The 20,036-nt window shown below is 40.0% G+C and overlaps 1 protein-coding gene across 5 annotated transcripts in view; it reads right to left on the bottom strand.

Annotated features, from left to right (window-relative positions):
• LOC137651222 (uncharacterized) overlaps nucleotides 1-20,036 on the bottom strand; it is a 171,221-nt gene that overhangs the window by 78,459 nt on the left and 72,726 nt on the right. For all 5 annotated transcript variants that reach the window (XM_068384418.1, XM_068384419.1, XM_068384417.1 and 2 more), the window contains exon 6: nucleotides 16,192-16,330. In XM_068384418.1, the coding sequence (XP_068240519.1) occupies nucleotides 16,192-16,330 (139 nt within the window). The remainder of the gene's footprint in view (nucleotides 1-16,191; nucleotides 16,331-20,036) is intronic.

Raw genomic sequence — 20,036 nt, 5'->3', positions numbered from 1 at the left:
TTACCCCCTTGTAGTTACTATTTAAGTTTATTATTATTAGGGGTAATAGAATGTTTGTTTGTTTTCTTCAGGGCTCTCTTGAAGTTGCGGGAAATTGGGAAGGACCGAAACTTTCACCCCCTTGTCGTTACCCTTTGACACAAGGTCGGTCCTCCTAAGGATACTCTCAAACGATTTTTATAGTTACCCAAACCGAACATCCTTTCAAGAAATTTAGAAATATTTAACCTAAATTTAAAAAAAAAAACTATTCTGAAACCTTTAATTAAATTTAAGAGTTTATTTTGTTTGAGTTTTATTACTAAAATTTCCTGTATAGATAACTTTTTTCAAGAAATGTAGACTTCCTTGAGAAGAAAGCTGTTCTTACACCACGCGAGAGAAGACCTCCTCTCTTCGGAAACAGGAACTGAGACCGTCTCTAGCGTCATGTCCTTTATCCAGTGAGCAGCTAGATGATACTGAAGGGGGGGGAGGTGGAGTCTCCCTAACACGATGAACAGGGCCAGCGATGAAAGTGTCCCTGTTAGACTCATCCACTACCTGACTGAGCATCGGTTCCTTCTCAGCATGCTCTGGATGCATTCTAAGGCTTGGAAGATCCTTGGGGCCGACGGAAAAGCCCGAAAAGCTCGACTCTGAAGATCCATACCCAGGGAGACAATGGTCTGGGATGGGACGAGCTAAGACTCCTCAAAATTGACCAGGAGGCCCAGTTCCTTGGTCAGATCCATAGTCCATTTGAGAATCTCCAGACAGCGACGACTTGTGGGAGCTCTTAAAAGCCAGTCGTCTGACGGAGCCGGACACAAGATCATGGTACTGCTGCACAGTCTGTGAACTGTCAACCATGGGGAAGCGAGGAAGTACAGTGACAACCCGAAGCTGTCTAGACTGTCTGGGTCGTACAGACAACTCCTTATCGGGTTGCTAAGGTTGCCGTACTGCGTCACAACAAGTCACTCCTGCTGGTTGTTGAACGTCTTCCCAGTGACACACTGACTCCGTAAACAAAAAATCCTCTAACAAGGACTAAGCTTGGACTGCATGTCTTGCAACACAGCTCAAGGTCTATGGGAGCAGGTGTGGTAACAGACGGGGTTAGCGACTGAAGTGGAATCATTACCTTCCCTGGAAGCATGTTATGCTTAAATAAAAGTCCATAGGAGGCTACGCAGCTAAAGGCTCCTCTCCAAATGACAGAGTCCTCAAGGGAATATCAGAAGGAGGGAGAAAAGCACTTTCTCATCTACAGGGACCATATCCGAGAAAAGCTAAGTTCTCTCAGTGAGGGTTTCACTGGTGCAAAAGCAGCAGACTAGAAGGCAACGTTATGAAACTGCTTGACAGTCTAGTGAGTTGGCAACAACCAAAGATGTGTGACTGAGAAGCATGCGGTAAGGTATGCAGAGCATGCTGTATGCAGAGCATGCTGTATGCAGAGCATGCTGTATGTAGAGCATGCTGTAAGAGAAGCAGAGCATGTTGCATGGCGTGTAACATTTCTCAGAAATTCCATGACCAGTGCTAGATTGAGTAATATCGCATTACTGTCCATTGAAAGTGCACGTGCCGAGGGAATTGATTTAGACTGTTTTGTTGATGAATTTGATAGCCGGCATGATAATCGTAGAATTAAGCTGCACTAAATATACGATCTATAATCTACTTCACCTCAGGACAGGGAAACTCGCCCTGTTGGCAACACTGCATTACTTCATGCATGCTTGCATGGGGTTTTAATATCAACATAATATTTACATTACATTCATAACTCATGATTCATTTTTGTTATAAGATATTTTGCCATATTTGCGATTTGTTAAAAATATATTGAAAGGAATACATATATATTTTTTTAATTTAAGTAATACGAATAACCTCCATTATCATAATGTTTGTGTAGGCATACATGTATATGATTACAAATGCAAGTTATGAAAGTAATGAGGTGTTATTATTGTCATTTGTTATTTCAAAGTTGAATGGGAAGAGGCTCAAGCTGAGGAGAAAGTGGCAGATGCATGCGTTGAGGTGGCTGACTCATAGCATGAGGTTCCTGCCTCAAGAGTTGCGCTTGCCTCAAGGGTTGAGGTGGCTGCGCAGAGAGAGGCTCTTGACTCACGAGTTGAGGTTCTTGAGGTGTGAGCTGCGAGAGTTGAGGTAGCGGCTGCGCAGAACGCAGTTCCTGTCTCACGAGTTGAGGTTCCTGAGGAGCTAGCCTCAAGAGTTGAGGCTCTCGCCTTGAGGAAAGTTGAGGTAGCAGCTGCGAGAGCTGAGGTGGCTGCCTCAAGGATGGTAGAGGTTGTCGTACCTCAAAAGGTTGTAGCCTCAAAGATGGTCTAACTGCAAGAAAATCTTGCCTCAAGGCATAAGACTCCTGCTCCCATTGTTGAGGTTGCCTTAAGGAAGGTTGAGGTTGCTGCACAACGCTGGTAACTGGCAACTCCGAACGCGGTAAGGTAGCTTGAGGAACCTCAACTTCGTACGCCTGGCAGACTGGACTGCGGTGAGGCGGAGCGCTCGCAGGAGGAGGTGTAACCTTCTCAGCCTGAAACTCACGCATTAAGACCGCAAGCTGCGACTGCATGGACTGCAGCAAAGTCATCTTGGGATCAACAGACGATAAGGTCTGTTGAGGCAAAGCCTTAACAGAAGATGAGGTCTGTTGAGGCATCGCCTTACCTCTCTTAGGAGGTGTGCAGTCACCTGATGACTGCGGAGAGTCAGAGCTAACCCAATGACTGCATCCGGGTTGTTGAACTCTAGAGGTCTGGACTTTACGTTTAAGAGGTCTTGAGACCTGAGTCCAGCGTTTTCTCCCCGAAATTTCTTCTGCAGACGAGCAAAATAAGGGCTCAATCGTCTGCGGGTGGGAGTGACGGTCTCTGTAAGACACGCCCGCAACCACCGAGGATACTTCTGTGCGCCGATCAAGGCCTGCCGAACCCTTTTGCCCTTCGACATTGCTTCTCCCCTGGGCTTGGGAGCTTGCAAGAGGTCCCGGACTGGGAGGACGACTGGCACGCACAGAAGTACCCTCACGCACAACACTGACACACTTTGCGCTAATCACTTATCACTTTTGATTTTCTGTTTGCACTTATTTCACTGAACTCGAAACTTTAAGTGGTTTGTACCTGAAACACGCAATTCTATCCTTCCTTAAAAGTTAGTAATTGCGAAAACAGAATTACAATGTAACAGAAAAATCTAATGAAAGATAAATAATTCAGTGGCTGGAAAGAGACTAAACACTAGATCAAATAAACTACGTTTAAAATCTCTCACCGCATAAAGCTTGAGAACAAGAATAAAACTCTAGAAACGTTTACCTTCTTCCCCTAAAGAGACTAGGGAGAAGAGCAAAAACGATAACGTTACTCGCTTGAACGAAACGTTTATCCAGCTCTCTCTCCCTCCGTCTCTATCTCTCTCTCTCTCTCTCTCTCTTGACTTAGAACCTGAGAGAAGAGCCCAATCATATATATCGTTAAAACATATTATTGTTAAAGGAAAAAAACTGAAATATTTCCCAAATAAAAAGTTCCTTTATTAGAATTAAAACCATTAAGCTAAGAAAGAATGAACAAAACGCTAGAAACGGTTACTCTTACTGCAACGTGACACCGTGAAAATTCTCTCTCTATCGTAACGATAGAGCGCAAGTTGAACGTTCTGAACGTCAACAACTGCAGAGACAAAACAAAACGTTAGTTCAACTTTGAAAACAGTACGAGACTATCAAAGAAATTCTTTCAAAAACATTAAAATAGCATAATATGTTAACAGGAAAACCGAAATGACGGGCTCAATGTTAATTAACTTCGGTACCAAGAAAAGACCGCCTACTATTAGGAAAGGTCGAATATAAACAAATATAAAAATTAATTTTAATAAGTTTATAATAAAATAAATCTATAACTTTTGTTAAGCAAAATTAAGAAAGAGAGTCTATACTCTCTTAGACACCAACACTTCCGTCTAAGGGAAGGGTCGGCCATTTAAAAGTGAAAGAGAGTTCATACTCTCTTCGTCACCATAATTAATCAAATTAATTCCAAAAGCTAGCTAAGCTAATGATAAAACTTCCTGAATAGCGAAAGCTAAACTCTAGAGCAAATACATCACCAAATCGTGAGCAAAAAACTCCAGAATCAACAGCGTATCCATATAGGTCTAGCCGGAGGCACGACAGAGGAAAAATTGAGGTGGTGTCAACAAGAAGTACTGCAGTACCTGGCCACAGGTGGCGCTTGTGAGTACACCCCCCTCTTGTATAGCGATCGCTGGCGTATCCCTTCCGTAGAATTCTGTCGGGCAACGGAGTTGACAGCTACATGATTATCGGGTAAGTTTAATATTGAAAAATGTACATGTGTTGTAGGTCCTGCTAAGTTGTAGATGGTTGTCCAGGACTGAGCATGAGTGTATCTATTATTACTTTGATACTAAGTTTTTTGAGATCACACAGTGCTTTAACCCCTAAAAAGGAGTTTTGATGAAGGAAAAACCTATTTATGATGAAGTGTTGTGTGGTCTTCAGGACCCTCCCTCCCCTCTGGCTTCATGGAAGGGATTGGGGCAATAGTTTGTTGACCTTTGATTGCGAATGGAGGTTGAGGGTTATTGATGCACTAGTAGGCTGGCACCGAACTGGAACATTGGTTCCTTTCTATGATGCTGCACATGACGTCACTCGTAGCACATGCATTTCAGCTACAGTCGTGCTGTGTCGACTTCTAATGAGCCTAACTCGAGGATCTCCCTTAAACACGCTGAGTACTTACTTTGTACATTGATACAATGGGGGTAAACAAGTGAGGCAATATTTCTTTGGTATTTATGACGTATTGGATTCCCTGTTATAGCATTACACAGATAATCCTTGGAGACCACATAGGACCTCCCCAAAAATAGGTTTTTCCTTTGTCAAAACTCCCTTTTTCATGTCATTCAAACATGAAAAGATGGGGGATTCTATGGCCTAAATTGGGTACATATACTATTAGCAAAAACCAAAAACGTTCACATGAAAAATAGTGACCTTTAAAACTAAAATTTATAGATAAAAGTATGATAAAATAATAAAATGCAAGGAAAATTTCATATGTATTAAATGATTTTTATATGAAAAAAATAGCTTGAGTTTAATGTAAAAAGAAAATGTTTTAATGTTTCCCAATTATGTGTCCTTAAGAGATGACTATGATAGTACCTTAAACCATTCAACATTAACAAATAACCAGATAGGAAGTATACCCATTTTATAAAGAATTTTTTTTTAACATGTAAGTCAATATCGATAAAAAATTTGGCACGAAATTACCACATCGGGAAAATCCTTTCATAAACCATAAAGGTGATTTTAATCAAATACATAACTTTATGTAAGTTTACATAAACAATACAACGGTATCAGATTATCTATGTTTAACTCACATTACAGCTTTTCTAGTCAATTTTCCATTCAAAGCAAACAAGACCAATAATGAGTTAGAAAAATAGAAGTAGCAGACTTTTCTTTAAATGTATATCTACATAATATACAACAAATACTAATTTCTAATCTTGAATATTTAAACAAGTAATCCTTTACTATTTCTTCGTGACCTGCATTGCAGATAAAGTTTTCATTACTTGAAAATAATGGAGAATTGAGAGGAAACCACAGATTGCTGAGATCCACAGCCAAAGAGAGGTGGGAATGTTTTATTGTGAATAAAGCTATGTGGTGTTAAGGAATGAAGAAAATAATTAGATATAGGAGCAACAGGACAAAGACCAGTAGTAACAGGGTCCAGAAAATCAGGTAAAAAAAAATATATGGATAAACACCAAGACCAGATAAGAGTTTAGACAGGTGTACATTAGATGGTGGAAAGAATTCACGTCATTACTAAACTCACAGAGGAAAAAGATTAATAGAAAAACAGTACTGATAGTGATGTGAAGATATAACAGTAAGATTTATGATTTAAATATGATATTTTCATTTTAAAATAAATTTTTAAATATACTTACCTAGTAGTTACATATATATAGCTTAATCCCGCGTTTTGTCGCGCGCACGGCAGAAATTCAAATTTCGCGGCAATCACTGCCAAGGCGAGTAGGTGGTCATACGTGAGCGCCATCTCTCAGTAGGTAATGGAACCATTACCAACATTCCTCAGAAATTCCATGCCTCTGTTTTCAGAGGGGAGGAGGGAGGGCCCTTTTATATATGTAACTACCAGGTAAGTATATTTAAAAATCTATTTTAAAATGAAAAAACATTTTTAAATATGTAACTTCCCTGGTAGTTACATATATATAGCTGATTGACACCATTGATGGCGGGTTAGAAAACCTCATACCGTCGGGAATTTGTATAATTATTAATAGCTGCAAATTAGTAGTACTGTACCAATAACCTGGTTCTTACCTGATAAAGAAGCTGGCTTCATAGTTATCCTGCCTCATTTGCCTGCATTCCTTAAGAGACTCAGCAATCCACCCAGGGGGCTGTAAAAGTCTCTGTGGGGCCGCCACAAGGTCCTTGACCTTAGCGTGGCTAGACCTCCACCCTTGCTATCCTGGCATAGCCATGGACAATGATTCTGACCACCTACTCCAAATACTAAAAACACACACCATAAAAACTAACTTGACTTGCATTCCAGACTGTGGAAGGCTGCAACAACCTTTACAGACAATCTGTGAAAACAAGTACAAGAAAAAAAGGCAAGGGTATATAATAAAAAAGGTTGAAGGGAAGAGGCAGTAGACCCCTCTCTGACTACGACGCTGGAGGTAACCTACGGACCCAGGTAGCAACAATCTTCATATTGGGTCTGGGCATCTTTAAGATAACAGTCTGCGAAGATTGACTTACTTCGTCAGAGAGTAGCTTCAAAAATTGACTTCACTGACTTATGTGCTTGTACGCCATAGAAGTCTCTACAGCTCTAACCTCATGTGGTTTACCTTAAGGATTGGGAAACTTCTTTCCTCACAATTCTGGTGAGTTTCCCTTATCAAATCCTTAATAAAAAAAGCCAGGGCATTCTTTGATAAAGGCAAAGAGGGCTTTTCAAACTCAGCACCTCTCTGGTTTTTGGATGCGTGCAGATAAAATTTCAGAGCTCTCACTGGACAAAGGCCTCTCTCCTTCTCCCTTCCAACTGAATGAGATAGCCCTGGGATGGTGAAAGATCTTGGCCAAGGTCGATAGGATTCTCGTTTATGGCGAGAAAGCCTAGCTGAAGGGACCAAACTGCATTGTCTCCATTAAGGCCCACCTTCTAGCTGATGGATTGTAACTCTCCTACTCTTTTGGCTGTAGCCAAGGCAACTAGAATTAGAGTCTTTTTAGTAAGACCCTTCCAAGAAGCCTTGTCAAGGGGTTCAAACCTACTTGAGGTAAAAAAGGCCATGCATACATCCAGGTTCCAAGAGGGGGTTGGATTGTCCTTCTCTTAGCAGTCTCAAAAGTTCTAATGAGATCCGAGAGATCCTTGTTACCTGACACGTCAATGTGTCTGTGACGAAAGACGGAGACTAGCATGCTGCGGTAACCCTTGATGGTAGGTACAGCCAGCTTCTCTTTTGTTCGCCGATGCAACAGAAAGTCTGCTATTTGGGCTATAGAGGTTCTGGTAGAGGAAAGTTTTTTAGTCCTGCACCATTCTCTAAACACGTCCCACTTAGATTGGTAAACTCTAATAGTGGATGTCCTTTTAGCTCTCGTGATAGCTTGTGTAGCTTCCCTTGAAAAGCCCTTCGCTCTTGCCTGCTTTTCAATAGTTGAAAGGCAGTCAGATTGAGAGCGGGGAGATTCTGATGGTAACTCTCTATGTGTGGAACCCAAGGTCTCATGGGCCAAAACGGAGCTATCAGGATCATGTGAGCGTTGTGCGATTCCCTGAACTTTTTCAGGACTCTATCCAGGATCTTGAATGTAGGAAAAGCGTACACGTTTAGGTCACCCCAGTCCAAGAGAAAAGTGTCCACTGCAGCTGCTTCCTGGTCTGGGACTGGAGAGCAATACACTGGCAACCTCTTTGTTGTCTGTGTAGCGAAGAGGTCTATCGAGCGTTAACCCCACAACATCCAAAGGTTGCAGCACACCTCGTGATGTAGGGTCCACTCTGTAGTTAGAACTAGTCTTCCTCTACTGAGAAGGTCCGCCCCGACGTTCTTCTCCCCTTCTATGAAGCGAGTTATCAGGGTTATGTCCCTCGCTTTCGCCTCGTAAAGTGAGTCTGAACGAGTGCCTCCCTGCTTCTTGATGTAGGCCAACGCTGAGGTGTTGTCTGCGTTGACCTGAACTAATTTTCCTTGGACTCCTCCTGAAAGTATATTAGTGCTAGGTGAATGGCCACTAGCTAAGTTCGAGGCCTTTCAGGAGTTTGTTGGGATCGTCCCACCAACTCAAGTGATTCCTGATCCCCAGAGGAATCGGAATCCACTTTTCTAGACTTTGACCTCTCGTCCAAAATTTTGCAAGATGAAATTGAAGAGGGCGTAAATGAAGTCTTCCCAGGGAAAGCGAACTGTTCGATTGATGAGAGGGTACCCAGGAGATTCATCCATTCTCTCAACGAGCAGGACCGTATGTCTGGGAAGTGTCGCACCTTTACAAGGAAATCTAGAATGCGTTTCGGGGCTGGAAAAGCCCGAAAAACCACTGAGTGAATTCTCATCCCCAGGTAAAAGATGTTCTGCGAGGGTGTCAGTTGAGATTTGGCCAGATTCATCATCAGACCTAACTGTTGCATCAAGGACATTGTAATTTGAAGAGCCTCCAGACACTTTTCTTGCGACTTTGCTCTGAGTAGCCAGTCGTCCAGGTACATAGATATCCGTACTCCCTTTCGATATAGTCAGTGAGCCACGTTGGCAACCACTCGGGTAAAAAACGTAGGGAGCCGTGCTTAACCCAAAACAGGGTGCTTTGAACTGATAAGTAGTTTTTAGGAGCACGAATCTTAGAAATTTCCTGTGGTTCGGGTGTATTGGGATGTGAAAATATGCGTCCTGCAGATCTAATGACACCATCCAGCCTACCTGCCTCGTGCCTGCTAGGACTGACGCAGAAGTTTCCATGGCAAATTTACTTTGCCGACGAACTTGTTCAATGGACTGACGTCCAGAACAGGTCTCCATCCTCCCGAGTTCTTTGGAACTAGAAAAAGTCTGTTGTAAAAACCCTCCGAAGAGGTGTCCTCTACTACTTCTATGGCTGATTTTGACAGCATCTGGTTAACCTGCTCTTGAAGAGCTGCTGCCAGTAATGGAATACTTGTGTCTGAAGATTGAGTTCACTTTTGGGTTTTGGTTGCTGTTTGGGGTTACGAGGTTACCCTCCAGCAGCCATTCTCTGTCCTCTTCTAGACAAGCTCTCCCACGAAAGGGCTGACACGTGGGAGGAGCTTTCTTCTCCTTCCTGGCTAAAAGGTTAGTCGGAAGCACTTCCTCGCAGTCCTTTGTAAGCAGATCTTACGTTGCTTGTGCGTAATAGCTGCCGATAAGTCCTTCACTAGCTCTGAAGGGAAGAGGAATTTGGTCAAGGGAGCATACAAGAGCTCTGCTCTCTGAGCGAAAGTCAATCCTGATGACAGGAAAGAAAACGGCATAGCTCTTTCTTAATAAAACCTGCTGTGAAAAAGGGTTGTGAGATCGACTGACCCATTCCTCACGGCTTATATACACAGGCAAAAAGGTGCATCTGCGTCTCGTTCTTATCATCTGTGACGTCTGCGAGGACTCCTAGAGTCCAGTCCATCAAGCTGAAGACCTCGATTGTTCTGAAGATGCCCTTCAGCAAGTGATCCATCTCCGACGTGGACCGCATCACCTTAGCCTTAGTCATGGCTGAACTACATGAGGCGTCAACGAAAAGAAGTCTCCTTGGGAGGAGGTAGGAACTTCCAAACCGAGAACCTCCCCAGGCTTGTACCACACACAGAATCTAGAAGCCAATTTCGTAGGGGGAAAGGAAAGGTTGTCCTTCCTTGTTCTTTCTCTTGAGAACCCAATTGTTCAGAGTCAAAAAAGACCTCTAGACCGATCTGGCTAACACTGTTTCCTTAAAAGAGGAAGATTCCTGGGGTCTACCCTTCAAAAACTGTGAGGGCAGGCTCTGAGGTACAGCCTGCTGAAAAGTGCTCCGGATATAAGTCCGCCAGAATTGCAAGTAATCTTAAGATCTGCTGCATGAAGAGTTTTCTGCGATTCCTCCTCTGAGATCTATCCTGGCATACCTGATAAGGTTTTAACCCTGGATAGGTACGCTCCTCGGACACCCCTTTAAGGGTATACTCGGACGCGAACGACCCCGACGCCAAAAAAAATTCTTGAAAAATCAGTTTTTGCAGTAACCTCCTTTTTTCTTTTGCCAAAAAAAACTTCAATGAATGCTTAAAACAACTGTAAAGATAAATACTACTCATCTGCAGAAAAACTATTTATTATAAATATTTTAAAAAATTAAGTAGAAAAAAAAAAGACCTGACATAAAAATTCATAAAATAAAGTTTATACATATATACACAAATCCTTTTAGGAATTGATTCTTGAATGTTTAGGACACATCTTGATGTATTTTGGATGAAGTCAGACCCATGGAGGTGAAGATCTGAAATGAGAAAAGAAGGGTAACTTTTTTTGGCCAAAAAAATTTGTCCAAATTTCATGAATTTTTTTGGGTACCCAAATGAAATAGGAAGTGGCTAATTTTTTTCGGGAATAAACATATGTTATCCTAAAATAGAAATATGTAAAAAAATCTTCATTATTTTGTAAATTACATTTATATCAGGGGCCATATCTAAAGGTAATTTTTTGAGTACTTAGAAATTTCGTAAAAAAATACATATATTTAATATATAATATGATATTTATGCAGGTAAAAATATACCAAAATATCACAAATTCTATAGGGAACAAGAATATATATAGATAGGGCAGCTTACGCTTCGGATATGTCCACAAAATGGCCGCCAACCACACTGACTCAGACTCCCTAATCTGCCACTTGAAATATAGGAAGGGTATGTCAATTTCAAGGTGTTATTTACTAATCTAATTATTATTGGATATGCATAAAAATTGTATGGTGGGTTGCTGGATAATTGTCGATTATTTTACGACTATAAAATTAAAATTCTGACCCAAAAAAAATTTTTGAAGGGAAATAAAATCGAAAAAAAAAGAAAAATGTAAAACAATATAATATTTTAGCTAAAAAAATTTGATGATATTCAATCAAAAAAAAAGTAAACAAAATTTTCCGACAAATAAACATCTAGAGGAATCATTACTCTGTGATAGTTCCTTAGTACGTAGTAATTTTGAAAGAATTGGGAAAAAACGAAAAAATGGCAATCACCGGAAAATCAAACACACCTATATATACGCCATATCTGGCTAAAAAAAAGATAGGCATGGGTAGCCAGATCATCTAGAAACACTTTCCAACACTATAAAAATATAAGTTTTGCGACACTACTTGCCAATTCCTTACGGTAACATGACTAAGAGAAAAAATGCAAAACAAATAAAAAGGGACACTCGCGGAAAAATGGCTAACATTCTAATATACGGCATTTCAGAAAAAAAAATTCAGCCACGTGCTAGGCAAACCATCAAGGCACATTTTCCGACAAATAAACATCTAAATAAATCATTACTCTGTGATAGTTCCTTAGTACGTAGTAATTTTGAAAGAAATGGGAAAAAACGAAAAAATGGCAATCACAGGAAAATCGAACACATACCTATATATACGCCATATCTGGCTAAAAAAAAAAGATAGGCATGGGTAGCCAGATCATCTAGAAACACTTTCCAACACTATAAAATTATAAGTTTTGCGACACTACTTGCCAATTCCTTACGGTAACATGACTAAGCAAAAAAATGCAAAACAAATAAAAAGGGGCACTCGTGGAAAAATGGCCATTCTAATATACGGCATTTCAGAAAAAAAAAATTTCAGCCACGTGCTAGGCAAACCATCAAGGCACATTTTCCGACAAATAAACATATAAATGAATCATTACTCTGTGATAGTTCCTTAGTACGTAGCAATTTTGAAAGAAATGGGAAAAAACGAAAAAATGGCAATCACAGGAAAATCGAACACATACTTATATATACGCCATATCTGGCTAAAAAAAAATAGGCATGGGTAGCCAGATCATCTAGAAACACTTTCCAACACTATAAAAATATAAGTTTTGCGACACTACTTGCCAATTCCTTACGGTAACATGACTAAGCAAAAAAATGCAAAACAATTAAAAAGGGGCACTCGCGGAAAAATGCCCAACATTCTAATATACGGCATCTCAGATAAAAAAAAAGACATGCACGTGTTAGCCCAACCATCAAGGCACACTTTCTAACACATAAACATGAAAAAAAAAATCAATAATATACGGCAATTCCTTACTACGTAGTAAATTTTTACAAATATTGGAAAAAAACAGAAATTGGCAACCACAGTTAAATACCCAATATACCAATAACTACGTCGTATCTGACAAAAACAAAATCACGCATGGGTAGCCAGATCATCTAGACACACTTTCCAACACTAAAAAAGCAAAAGTTTTACGACACTATTTCGCAATATCTTACGGAAAAATGACTTGGCAAAAAAATGAAAAAAAAATGAAAAAGGGGTACTCGCGGTAAAATGCCCGACATTCTAATATACGGCATCTCAGATAACAAAAAAGACATGCACGTGTTAGCCCAACCATCAAGGCACACTTTCTAACACATAAACATGAAAAAAAAAATGAATAATATACGGCAATTCCTTACTACGTAGTAATTTTTACAAATATTGAAAAAAAACATAAATTGGTAACCGCAGTTAAATACCCAATATACCAATAACTACGTCGTATCTGACAAAAACAAAGTCATGCATGGGTAGCCAGATCATCTAGACACACTTTCCAACACTAAACAAGCAAAAGTTTTACGACACTATTTGGCAATATCTTACGGAAAAATGACTTGGCAAAAAAATGAAAAAAAATTAAAAAGGAGCACTCGCGGTAAAATGGTCCTCGTGGTGATGAACGACATTTTAACTAAAAAAAAAATCATGCACATGGTAGCCAAACAATCCACCAAGACTTTCCACAACTGATAACCTATACAAGTTGCACCATTCTACGACAATTTCATAATACGTAATAACTTTGATAATTATGCAAACTACCTTAGAAGGGTAAACTCGGTCGCGAACGACCCCGACTCGTCTCAGAAATCGGGGAAGGAGTACAGCTACAGCAATGCACATCTGGACACTACTAGAGCGTGTAGGGGAGACACCTCCTGCAGGTCGATCACCCACAAATTCAGTCACGGGGGTGAGTCACGTGAGAAAAACCTGTTTTTTTTTGACGCTCGGGGTCGCGAACGACCCACCGTACCTATCCAGGGTTAATAGGTTTTAATGCCTCATTTTCTTGCATTCCTTGAGAGACTCAGCGATCCACCCAGGGGGCTGTAAAAGTCTCTGTGGGGCAGCCACATCCTCTAAAAGGTTAGCAATCTCCGAAGGAAAACGAGTGGGAGAAAGCACACGCATCGTTTTGCAAGCGTTCATCATGCTGCGAGGAAGAGTCATTCTGCATCCAGCATGCTGCTGCTGTTGTGAGCTTCCTCTGATTGCGACTTGTTAACGTCAACAGGGACGTAATGGACCGTTGAAGCTCTGACAGGCATGCTGTGAGGAAGCATCCTTGCCGCCTCCCGTAACGCGTCCAAATTGCTGCGAGCGAGTGATCATGAGCTCTGCAGCTCGCGTGCGTTCTTGTCGCGAGAGAGCGCTCGGGACTATGACATTCGCGATCCTGATGCTGGGGAGCGTTCTGCTCACGTGCGTACAGCATGCGTTTAGCTCATGTGCTTCCAGCATGCTGCATGTGTCAAGCATGCTGTGAGGGATCGTCAAAATCCTTGCCGCCTCCTGTTACGCGTCCAGATTGCTGCGAGGGAGTGTCCAAGAGTGCTGCAGCTTGCATGCATTCTTGCCGCGAGAGCGCGCTTGGAACTAAGACGTTCGCGATCCTGACACGGGGAAGCAGCCCGCTCGCATGCATCCAGCATGCTGCGAGGAAGCATCCTGCTCGTGTGAGTCCAGCATGCGTCGCGCATGCTGCATGCGTTCAGCATGCTGTGAGGGAGCGACAAGATCTATGCTGCCTCCTGAACGCGTCCAGATCACTGTGAGGGAGCGATCTCGAAGCTCAGTTCCATGACGCTCAACTCTCTTCTTGTCTAGTATGAAGGGAAAACATAAAACGCCAGCCTCGTCTGGGAGCTGCGTCAACTGACGGCGAGGATAACACATTGACCTCGCCTTTCCAATGGCGAGGGTGAGCGTACTGAGATGCGTCAACAGGATCTCTCGAGGGAACGTCCATTCGCTGATCAAGGTCTGACATCTCCCTTCGCCTTTCGACTTTCCTTCTCCCAGGGGTTGGGGAGCATGGAAGAGGTCCCGGGCTAGGAGTATGACGGACACGAACGGACGCACCCTCCACTGCACTGCGTCATGCTTACGAGCCACTAAACACTAGCACTTTTAACTATTTCACATTAGACCATAATAGATCTGCGCGTTGCGAGAGATCATATTCTTCCGCCAAGGGCTAGAAAGAAAATACAATAGGCTATATGATTAATATTAGTATTCTCAAAATCGAAATATTAAATAACGATACAAAGTATTGTGAAACTATAACGATCGTCAAGAGTACTAGGAAGCGTAAATTGACTGTATGCTCGTGAAAACTCTATATAAATCGAAAATTAACTAAAGGAATTATACTAATAGGACAAATATATACTTAAAAATATATTTCCCTACATTACAAAAATTAACATACTTATGCTTAGTAAGTTAATATTCTAAAATTTCTTGCAAGAAAAAGAAAATAATTCACATAATTGCAAGTCATACTATGTAGATCACGTCACCAGATTGTGACGTCATAGCAATGGCGGATTGATTTCCTTCAAGGCATTCAGATCTCACCCTGTTAAGAGTTTACGTCACATGATTGTGACGTCATAATGTTTTTCCTTCCATAATATCTTTAAGAGTTGTTTGTTAGTTAATAAAGTAGGGGGAAAAAATTCCTTGATCCTATCCATTTCAATCTTACGAACATGGAAAAGAAAACAAATACACACATGTCCTCTACTACATACTGTGTGGGAATCAAGAGCAGTTGGAAGCCGGTCTAGCCCTACATACAAATTTTAACAACAAAGGAGCCATCTTGAAAAACAAGTTAAATTAAACAGTCCAAGTTGGACCAACAAAAAACTATCTTATTCGTGTGAAAAGGAAAATCCAATATCTTCGATAGTCGAAAGGCAGTTAGCGATTGCCATAAACAATAAACAATGGGTACTTACCAAATTTGTAGACAATGCAAACCCACAACGAAACTAATTTCCGACGTGTTGACTCGATCAACAGCAGGGAATTTCTGAGGAATGTTGGGAATGGTTCCATTACCTACTGAGAGATGGCGCTCAGGTATGACCACCTACTCACCTTGGCGGTGATTGCTGCGAAATTTTAATTTCTGCCGTGGGCGCGACGAAACGCGGGATTAAGCTATATATATGTAACTACTAGGGAAGCTACATATTTAAAAATCTGATTTTTAACAAATGCGAATAAAATTCTAACAATTTGGATAATTTTTGTACATAAGAACTTCTTCAAAAAGCTCGACAGAAATAATCTTTAGGCAGCCCTAGATATGATTAAGCACAATTTACCAGCATTCGTCACATATAAATCAATTTTCATATTCTTTACAATTGTAGAGCATAAATTAAAAATAAATAGTTAAAAAGTTAAACTATTGAATGAATATTGTATTACCAATGTTATAGAGTTGTTTATGGGTGTTTATAAAACTGTGAAGTTTTTTAATGGTTACTTTGTCTTAATATGGAAGTGTTAGAACCAATTAATAACTTAAAATGAGATATGAACATACTTTGGAATTCTCTGCTTGAAATGATACAATTTTGTATAAATTGTTAATATTAATTTTAATAATAACAATACTTTACATGCAATGATGATCAGTAACTCACTAAAATATTTCCTCATAACTCCATGACTAATGAAAAAACAGACAAAACAATTTACAAACATACCAAGAGCTGGGAGAGTGCACCTATCAATCTTATTTTCCAAACTGCCAGGTGGAAATATACCCCGCAGTGCATTCATGGGCTTAATTTGTAATGGTTCTTTGATGTTTGGATCTTTTGTGGACAGAGAATTCTGTCTTACCTGAAAATAACAGAATTTCAAAGACAATATTTCTCATTTCTAAACTCACCTGATGTGTTCCTATTGCTACTACTCAAAGGTCTGGCCATCTGGCAGTTGATGGAAACTGACTTAGTTAATAATGGTAAGAGTATGATTTCATGTTTACCCTAATTATTAATGTGGTACATGTGTACATGTACGTGACAGTTGAAAATCAATCAAGTAGAGGGCGCTGTAGTAGGTTCCAATTTCTTAAGTATTATAATATGCACAAGGATACATAATATTATTATGTATCCTTGTACAAGGTCAAAGGTGATGTAATAAGTCTCTTTTTGGGCTCAGGCCATGTTGTCCTGATGGAAGTTCCTTCATAGTAGCTTCCTAGGTTATATTTAACTACAGTGATATATCCCAGAGAATTTTACTTAAGGTACCCAGAATTCTAACTCCTGGCGCAAATATCCCTGGCTTTTGCCTTTAGGGATATCACATAATATCAGAGGACGTATTCTTGAGACGCCACATCGCTATCTACACCCCTAATAGCGTTTACGCTTCGAGAGGGAAAAGTGGCAAGAATTGTAGGAGAACCGTTATTAAGGCATCGCTTCTACTCCTACTACTATTGAGCGCCACGTCCCGGTGCCATCTTGTCATTCTTTCTCTCGTAGCGATACTAACTCGGAGTTTTCCCAGTGCTTTCTCGCTATTTTGGATTGCTTTATCTGCTATGATGCTTTCTCCAGCTTCATCTTCCTCTGGAAAGTTGAGTATTATCTTTAATTTGTATAAATGTAAGCTCTTGCCAGTTTTTACCTCGATTCAAGACGTAATTAACGTAACAAGAGCTGTTGCCTAACCGGGGGCGTCATGGACGCTGTCGTTCGATATGCATGTGTCATTTAGTCAGCCAGAACGACCTTCCCGGTATATTTCGCTTTAATAAATATAGCTATTTAGCCTTTTTAGCTAGGAAATTTTATATTATGCCAATGGTATCGTGGTTTCGGCGATTTAGTTACCGATCCTCACTTATGCTAGGCTTCCTAGCCTAGGTGCCTAGCCTTTACTCTCATGCATGATATAGTTTTCCTAGTGCGATAATTTATTGAAGCTTTAGGAAATATTTTATACGTACAAGATATTACAGCATAAATTTTCCTTGTCCAAGATAGTATACGAGAGAGGTTCGATGATTTAGGTAATCGATTCTCACCGCTCCTGGGTTACTAGCCTAGGGGCTTTAGTATACTTTCATACATGTCCCCGATTGCTCTTGTATCGGGTCTAGGACAATTACCCCCCGTGGACAATTACCCACTAGGACAATTACCCCCTTAGGACAGCTACCCCCTAGGAAAACTCATTTTATAAATGGTTTAAAATAATTGAAATAAAACTAATATAACATCATTTAAAATAATTTTAATGTATATAAATACATTTAAATACAATATTCTTAAAAGAAAGTTGAAAAGTCATAAAAACATTAAAATGAAAAGTTTAAAAATGCAAATTATATGCAATACTTCGTAGGTATTGTACTACATCTCTATTTTCATAGTTTTTAGTGACTGAAATAATACGGTTTGCAACATCTAAATATTTCTTTCGAGATGGCCGTCCATGATAACCTGCCAAAGATTGAACCATATGTATTTGTTGCAATGAATGTTCTCTTTTAATGCACGTTAAGAACTTCCAAATATTTGGATGACAACAACCAACATTCGCTAAACAACTCCTGTGCCACCCTTCTACGGCACTATTGGTTCTAGGAAGTTCATCTACCGTTCTGTTGTACATACTCCACAACTCAATTGAAAACAATGGTTCGCGCCTTCTTTCTCTTCGATAAGGGCGTCCTAAGTATGTGTCTTCAAAGTAGTCTTGCAATGGATATATTTCAGGTGGGAGGAATTCACACAGAGTTTCAAATGATTTTTCGACATCAGAGGACGGTACCAAAGCTAAAGCTGCTATCATTTTCGTTGCGATAGAAAACTCTTTATCATCCAGGTATCGCTGCTGAAATCCACAAGATTGAACTTTTCTATATAAGCTTTGGCAAAGGTGAAAAAAGCACCCCTTTATTTCGTATTGTGGGAATGCCAGTTGTAAGCTTTTAGTCATACCTTTTTCAAAGTCGACCATGATAGTCTATGGGGCCAAATCATGTTTCAGTAGTTTTAACTGCTCCAATAGGTTTAAGTAAGTTGTTTGGCTTTTATCTAGTAAAAGGGCATATATTAATGGAATTGAACGATTATTTATGACAGCATGAATAGTGTATAATTGTAAAAATATCCGAGGCACTGTTTTGAACGTTCCATCTAGCGACCAATGTGACGCCTGACTTAGGTAATCCAAGTTTTCCTGTGTTCCAAAGATCAGAATTTTTTTGTCAATTAGCCCAGAGTCAAAAAGCAGAAAATCTTGACCATCTTGTGTTTTGGTATATTCATCTGTTAAAACAAATTCCTGGGTATTTAAAGGCAATGGCTGTGAGCGAGATAAACGTTGTCGATGTCGTCTAATATTACGTCTTAAATGATGAATTGGTGGTAGGTTTGCTCTGGTTTCTTCATCAATGCTTCCACAAGCCTCGGAAAGTATTTGCTGCGCTGTTTCTTCTGTACTGATGGCTCTCATATTGACTCTTTGGAAAGTTTTCGCAGCATCAATTTTTGCTTTAGATGGTGCATGGGTGTGATTATGAAGAGCACCAACAACTTCACTTCGTTGTGTATGAACTTTTACTTTAGCCATGCAACTGGCTTTGTTTCTCCTTTCTTCACACTCAAAAGACACAACACCATTTGCCAAGTCTTTCTGTTTAACATATATATATCCATCAAGCACTAGTTTGTCTTTTCCTCTAGAACTTCTAATAAATTCCATGTTGCTTAGGGGATATTGGACGTTTCACTAAATACCAAGAAAAGTAATGCCAAGGAAGTAAATAAAAGAAATTTTTCTTGAAACCATTTAAAAAAAAATTTAGTTTATAAACAATTTCAGAAACTATATAATTGTACTAAAGAGTAGTTTAGAGAGCAACAACAGTTTTAGTTTATAAACAATTTCAGAAACTATATAACTGTACTAAAGAGTAGTTTAGAGAGCAACTACAGTTTTAGTTTATAAACAATTTCAGAAACTATATAACTGTACTAAAGAGTAGTTTAAAGAGCAACAACAGTTTTAGTTTATAAACAATTTCAGAAACTATATAATTGTACTAAGGAGTAGTTACTTAGAGCGCAACATCTGTTTAAGGACAGTTTTACGAATTTTTTATTTAAAAGACTTTATACATTAAAATTACTTTAAACTTTGTTATATTAGTTTTATTCTTATTATTCTAAACCATTTATAAAATGAGTTGTCCTGGGGGGGTAGCTGTCCTAGGGGGGTAATTGCCCTAGGGGGTAATTGTCCTCGGGGGTAACTGTCCACCGGGGGTAATTGTCTCTGGGGGGTAATTGTCCTGATACCCTTGTATCGTCTTATTAAGTGGAGACTGACACCTCCTAGCCTTTTTAAGTGATACTAATCTTCATAGAAGATTTAAGAGCAATCTCTTCTCCCTCTGAGTTAACCTAGGCTGAACCCTAGTCGACTTTACCTTGAATTTTATTCGGGTAAATCTAGGCTAGGGTGTTTCTGCCCCTTCCCTTAACCGCAGATCCTCGTTTTGGGTTTGGATCAGGACATCAGA

The sequence above is a fragment of the Palaemon carinicauda genome, chromosome 12 (assembly GCF_036898095.1).
Source record: "Palaemon carinicauda isolate YSFRI2023 chromosome 12, ASM3689809v2, whole genome shotgun sequence".
Lineage (NCBI taxonomy): Eukaryota > Metazoa > Arthropoda > Malacostraca > Decapoda > Palaemonidae > Palaemon > Palaemon carinicauda.
This window is presented reverse-complemented; position numbering and strand designations above follow the sequence as displayed.